This window comes from Colius striatus, chromosome W, assembly GCF_028858725.1.
Source record: "Colius striatus isolate bColStr4 chromosome W, bColStr4.1.hap1, whole genome shotgun sequence".
Lineage (NCBI taxonomy): Eukaryota > Metazoa > Chordata > Aves > Coliiformes > Coliidae > Colius > Colius striatus.
The window spans coordinates 12287755-12294654 of NC_084789.1; the positions used below are offsets into that span (position 1 = coordinate 12287755).

The 6900-nt window shown below is 44.9% G+C and overlaps 1 protein-coding gene across 1 annotated transcript; it reads right to left on the reverse strand.

The window, feature by feature from the left end:
- Nucleotides 1-235: 235 nt before the first annotated feature.
- On the reverse strand, nucleotides 236-6502 carry LOC104554961 (G protein-activated inward rectifier potassium channel 1-like). Its single transcript, XM_010198180.2, has 3 exons — nucleotides 5861-6502; nucleotides 1386-1602; nucleotides 236-543 (listed from the first exon to the last, which is right to left on the reverse strand). Exons 1-3 carry the CDS (start codon nucleotides 6500-6502, stop codon nucleotides 236-238), a joined length of 1167 nt encoding a protein of 388 aa, XP_010196482.2.
- Nucleotides 6503-6900: the final 398 nt, after the last annotated feature.

Sequence of the window (6900 nt, forward strand, 5' to 3'; positions counted from 1 at the left end):
CCAATTTCATCTCCAGAGCACAAATACTTGGAGGATTCTTCTCTAACTTGAGATCACTAATAGATTGAGTCAAGGCCCTGGCATTTATTTTTAAGGCTTTTATGCTGTCAGCACTGTCTTCACCATCAGTGATAGGACTTATTTCTTGAATTTTCAAGAGATCTCCAGTACTGCAAGTCTTCTGTGTGTTACTGCAAGTCATTCTCAGGGCTCTTCTTGGAAGGTCTTCCTTTCTCTAGCTAATCTTCTGAAGTTTATAAGGGAGCTTGTTTTTCTCTCCTGCAATATCAATACAGTCAAGTGAACAGACTTGTTCCTTTCTGGTTTTGTTGTTATTGACAAGACTACTCAAAGGAGATGATAGGGACGGGTTCTTTTCTTGCTCTTTCACACTGTAAGGAGGAGTGGGGACTTCAAACGTGGCATGAAACTGGGAGTAATCAACATGGAAAAAGCCATCTTCTAGGGACATTACTGGGAGGAATCTGTGACCCCAAAGAACTTCATCTTCTGTATATGAAGTCCTGGCTTGACACGTCATTCCTATGGAAACAGAAGCATGAGGATGACACTCTAATCTGAGCAAGTAGATCAGCATATGGAACAAAAAAAAAAAAAAAAGAGGTAAGGCTGATAGACAAAAATCAGTTGCACTGATGACAAAATAGAGTGATTGTTCGTAGCTAATCTGACAGTCCATGGAGTTTAACTGAAAGAAGGATAAGAATGCTCTTTGATTAATCAAAACTGAACAAATCCTTGAAGGCAGAGGAAGATCAGAATATCAATGAAGCTACTGAATGGTCTGGACTTTAACAGTATGCACAGTGCTGCTTACATTGTCACAGGATTCATAACAATTAAGTCCTCAAAAACAAGGTCATGAAGTCAGTTGTCATCCAGACACCACCAAAGTTACAGAATAAGTTTCAAACCCCCGAAGTCCTGCTCATATTTGCCGATAACCATGTGCTCCTGCAATCTTTGGGACTATGTGGTCTGTATTTGTATTCTAAAACTGTCTAAAAGTAATTTTGCAGCACTGGCAACTTTTTCCAGTTCAATTTCTTTTGGAATAGTGGTCTTTAAAAGAGAAGGCTCCTAAGGGTGTTGTACTCCTCCTCTACATGCCATATTTAAAGAGTGACAGGGTACATCTCTTCTTGGATATATTTGGGCATCAGTAACACAGAGCCTGTTGGGGAATGGACATCTCCTCTTGGCTAGAGTTAAAGGCCACTGAAGCTCTGTAGCATATGGCAGAACGCACTGGAGCATCCAGGATTAGCATCCTGAAAGGATTAACAGCTGCCTCACTAAATATATCAGGACTGAAAAAAACAAGAGACTAAAAATTAGAGCATTCATAATATTCCAAATCTTACCAGTGGTCTCAACGATTCCTTCAAGGATGACGACTATTTCAAATTGCTTGCTTCTTAGTGATCTTTGTGAGAGACAAAAAAAGGGGCTCTTGGAGTTAATTTTGTGACAGATGGTTAGTGGGGAAACTAAAAACAGCTGATCAGTTCCAGTTCCAAATCCAACATCCAGTTCACACTGATCTAGCAGCAGAAATTCTCCCTCTCGTGTCTGTCGGGACTAAAGGTGAAAAAAGCATTTAGCAATCACTGTGTGAGGCAAAACATGAAATCAATGCAATGGAGGTTCAAATCAATGCAAGGAAGTTTCAACCTGCCTCTTTCAGGATATTATAAACTACATCTTGGCTCGTTATCATCTATATCTGAGCTCTAAGGTCTTCACAATGGAGGTAAAAGTAATGCTAAATACTATAAGGTTGCTATATATGACCAATTTTGACTTCTTTTATGCCACTAGGTCTCATCATAGAATGGTAGGGGTTGGAAGGGACCTTTAGAGATCATCTGGTCCAACTCCCCTGCAGAAGCAGGTTCTAAGATGATCAGGTCGCATAGGAACATGTCCAGGTAGATCTTGAAGACCTCCAAGGAAGGAGACTCCACACCCTCATCTAAAAACTTTACTAGAAGAGATATCTCTATATTTTGACAAAAACTTTGAGTGCCACACTACACACCTTAACAACAGATGTTCACTATGAACACCCTGCATCAAAAGTCCCCTTAATGACAACAAAATCTACAAGCCAGGCACATCTTAACCCATTGCCTGAATTCATCTTTTGTATTTGTCTATGGCACTGATTTGTTTGGCAGCCACTGGGATGTACTAACTCATGGGCATGTACCACCTGCTGTATGTTGATCTTCACAATGAACTTATGATCATGATTAACCCAAGTGTCCCATTTTTATTCACATAATTTCACAGGTCCAATGGATATATTGATATGATGGCTTGCCTCTCTAAATTTTCCTGGTATACAAAGTATAGCTAAAAACTAACATCAGCCAGGCAGCTCCTCAGTTGATGGCTTTGAAGGCCTCTGGTGGAAACTGCCTATTTAAATGAGAAGCTTTGCAGAGTCTATTTATAATCCTTTCTGCTTATTGATTGATTAGAAAGCACTGAACTCTTCAGGAGCTGACTATTGATTATAAATGTAGCTATAAATGTAGCTTGTTCTGTAATTACTACATAGTTTTAGCCTGTGTTAACTTATTCTGTTGCATTGGTATTGACAAATGTATTGGTTCCATTGCTTGGAAACTCTGTCTATTAGTCCTGAGAGCAAGCTGAAGCTGGCAGTTTTGCCTTGGACTTAGATTTGATCAGTATTTTTCTAAAAAAAGAATCCCTAAGCAACTGAAATACCTTCAGATTGTCTCTGCTTCACCTGCATCTTGAAACTGCTGAATTTTTAACCCCTTGGTATTCCCATAACCAATTAGGTAACTGCACTGCAAAGAGGGACCAAGAGAGACAACAGGCACAACCTGAAACAAGAGAAGTTCAGACTGGATTCAAGAAAAACTTGTTCATCATGAGGAACGTTAAGCAGTGGAAGAGCTTGCCCAGCAAGGATGTGCAGTCTTTGTCCTAAAAGGTTCCCAAAACCAGACTGGCAAAAGCCCAGAGCAACCTGGTCTGACCTCCTAACTCACCCCACTTTGAGCAGGAGGTTGGACTACAGATCTCCCAAGGCCTCTTCCAAGCTGAGTAATTAATTGTGTGATATCAAACCTCACATTGTTTGCACCTTCTCCAGGTGCTCTGCTTATTGAGATCACAATATATTAGGGCTTCTTACTTACTTGCAAGGGCCTGACATCTGCCTTCTGTGAACTTTCTGTTACAATTTGTTTGCTTTCAGCTTATTCAAAGCTGTTAATTAGTGCAGCTCAAAAAACAGGCCATAACCCTAAGCACATTGGTTTTATGGCTACTGTGCTTCACAGTTGTATTTTTAAAACTATTGCTTACCACACATTGAAAACAGGCTCTGATGATTTTACATCCCTCGTCTTTCTCAATCAAAATACTAGCTGAAACACTTTACAGATCACTTTACACACTGACATATCAATCAGTGACATCTGCAGCCCCATCAAGAGAACATAAAAATAGGTATTGTAACTGTTTTTTACTAAATCACTACCAATTGCCATAGAGAATCACAGACTCTTAAGGGTTGGAAGGGACCTTGAAAGATCATCCAGTCCAACCCCCCTGTCAGAGCAGGACCTCATCCAGGTGGGTTTGGAATGTCTCCAGAGAAGGAGACTCCACAATCCATCAGGGCAGCCCATGGTGGATGCTGGTTGCTGTTGCCATTGCCAGATCACTCAGGTGCACTAGTGAGATCCAGGAATTAATAGGCAGAAAAACTACAGTTCACTGTGACAGTGAAAAGGCCAAGACCTGAAAATGCACATTTTCAGCAGCCAATTCCAACCAGTTTCTATTTCTTGCCCCAGGAGTTTGGGTGTTTCCTACTTCTAGAGCACTCCATGTAAATTAGGAAGAGTCAGGTTTCTGGATGAGTTTTTGCTGAAACACACACACACACTTAAGTCTTGTAACTGTTTTGCAATCTCTCCATAACTCAGTCCAAAAAGGGCCCCAGACTTTTCCATGACATCACAACACCATGCTGCTGGGCAGTCCCCTGGGTCAAACACAAAAAAAGCCATCACAGCATGATGACACCACTGCAATCTATTGAATATCCTAGGGCATGCCTCACTCTTTCAGTAAATGCCATTCCCACAGACTTAAGCCCATGTACAGAAGACATAGAAACTAATGCCATGCTGTGTAATGAAGACTGAAGGGAGGTAGCTAGTACATAAACATTTAAACTTCCCTGTGTCCACAGCCAAAGGTCACAAAGCAGGATAAAAACAAGTCATGGGTACAGTGAATGGTTGAGAGAAATCAGTTATCAAAGATTCATTGTCTAGTGTATGAAAGAGATCAGATGGTCAAACAGGTCCTTGTGTTTTCTGTCCCAATCAGCTGCATAGCAGCATTGTGTAGCAAGAGAATCACCAGCAGGAAGCACACCAGGTTGTGTGTTTGGTGTCTTATTGCAAAATAAGTTTACAGAGAATTAGTAGCACTGTAAAAACACAACTAGGACACTGCTGTTCTTCCACTTTGACTTACATTCCATCTTAGATGGTTGACTGAATTCAATACTTTAGAGAGGGCAACAAAAATCATGGTTCAGCTGGCTTTCCAATTCCTACTAGAACTGCTCCACTGTCACTCCTGACAGCTAGTTCCCATATAGATCTCCAACCACTTTTGGAAGCTTAGCACATTCTCCACTTTAAATGGTATCTGTGTTCTACCCAGACAGAAGGAAAACAGTCTTCAACAGTGAGCACTGGCCCATCACCTACTGAATCACAACTTGTTTCAGCTGATGATTAAAATGGCCAAAGAGCTGCTCCCAAGAGAGGATTACCATAGAGAATAAAAAGCATTTGTGGTATTCAAATATGATATTCTGAAATGAACATCATCCCTGGGATGCAGCTTCTCATGCTCCCCATTGAGTGTGCTCCTGTGACAAGATATAGCTGGTATGAGCTGTGTCGCTTCAACACCATGTGTCACACACACTGTTTTTCCTTCATTCTACCCCTGCCTGATGTACTTTCTGGAACTCCAAGTCTGTCAAACCCTACAGTCTCTCTTTTTTCTGTTGTGAACTCCTTTGAATTCCAGTTTCCTTGCATGCTGAATTATGCTGACCATTGTCAGTGATTAAGGACCTTTCCACTAAAGCAAGGGTATAACGTCTTTCAAATATTGGGCTGAAATCATGGGGTCAGGAACTGCAAGTTAGAGCTCCTCAAGCTTCCCTAAGGTGAAGAGGCAGTCAAAATGGATTTCATTCTGATTTAATGTCGCCACAAATACATTTCTTAATCCCAGCTGTCACCTGCTAAGGGACATGCCTTAATATCCCTCCCTACAGCTACTCTGTGTTCTGACACATCCATCCTTCCTGACCAAAATGCCTTCCTCCCAGTCTCACAATGCACTGGAATGCCCCTGGGAGGTCTCTGATGGGATTATCTTTTTCCCTATGCCTGTTTGGTTCTTTTTGTGGCTTCTACTATGAGCAGCCACAGCAAATTTTTCCAAAGCCCTTCGTACTGCCTCGGTGATATCCACTCACACGTGCTAAGCAACAGGGCAGAGCAGAACTCACCAGAAGACAGCAGCCTGGGCTGCTCAGGAGAATCATAGAATGGTAGGAGTTGGAAGAGACCTTTAGAGATCATCTAGTCCAACCCCCCTTCAGAAGCAGGTCCACCTAGATCAGGCCTCCCCCATGCTACTCACACTATGGGTTGGTGGTTGCACCATGGGCACATGGTTATACTTGGCCAGCACCTTGTTTGCATAACCCACCATAAACTGGGCACCCCATCCCGCCCACTGTTGTACCAGGCCTCACCTTGATCAGCTTGCAGCGGATCTGGGCAGATACCATGTGGCTGTTGCGGAGGTTGCCAACACGGAACATGAGGCAGAGTTTGCCATCCTGCTGTGAGACCACCGCAGTATGGCTGAACATGAGGGTCTCAGCTCGCTTCTTGGGTTGGGACATCTTGATGAACATGCAGCCAATGACAAATGCATCAACAATGGATCCCAGCAGTGACTGGAAGAGGAAGAGCACGATGCCCTCCGGGCAGCGCTCGGTTATGTAGCAGTGCCCGTAGCCAATGGTGGCTTCAGTCTCTATGAAGAAGAGGAAGGCTGAGGGGGAAGTTGTAGACGTTGGCCACACATGGGCTGTGTCATCATGCATCCGGTGCAGATCACCTCGCAGGTAGGCAGTGCCCCACCACATCGAAGCCATGATCAGCCAGGCCACTGTGTAGGTCAGCAGGAAGATGAGCAGGTTCCAGCGCCACTTGAGGTCTACCAGTGTGGTGAAGAGATCGGAGAGGTAGCGGCTGCTTTCCCCACCCAGGTTCCCGTGTTGCACGTTGCAGCGCCCGTTCTTGTCCACGAAACGCTGCCGATCTCTGCGGCTGCGAGCCGGGCCCACCGCCTGGTACTCGTCCCCAAACTTCCTGCGCACGGCTGACATACTGCTGGCTGAGGATGCGCCCGCGGAGGATGCGGCGGGGCGGGGATGGGTGTGGCAGCCGCGGCAAGTCGCTGCCGAACGCGGAGCCGGACCCCGAGGAACGAGCGGGAGCTGGATCGGGGAGAGCAGCCGTGACGAGACCGAGGACAGCGGGACTGCGCAGCCGGCGGCTGAGCTGGAGCGGGGGGGGGGGGGGGGAAGGCGGAGCTCGCCGGAGACTGAAGCGGGAGCAGAGGTGGAGACCGTCGGGGGGAGAGGACGGACGTGAGCGGCACCGAGGCACCGGCAGCGCTAGTGGTTTTAAAAGGAAATCATAGAATGGTAGGGACCTTTATAGATCATCCAGTCCAACCCCCCTGCAGAAGCAGGTCCCACCTAGATCAGGTCACACAGGAACG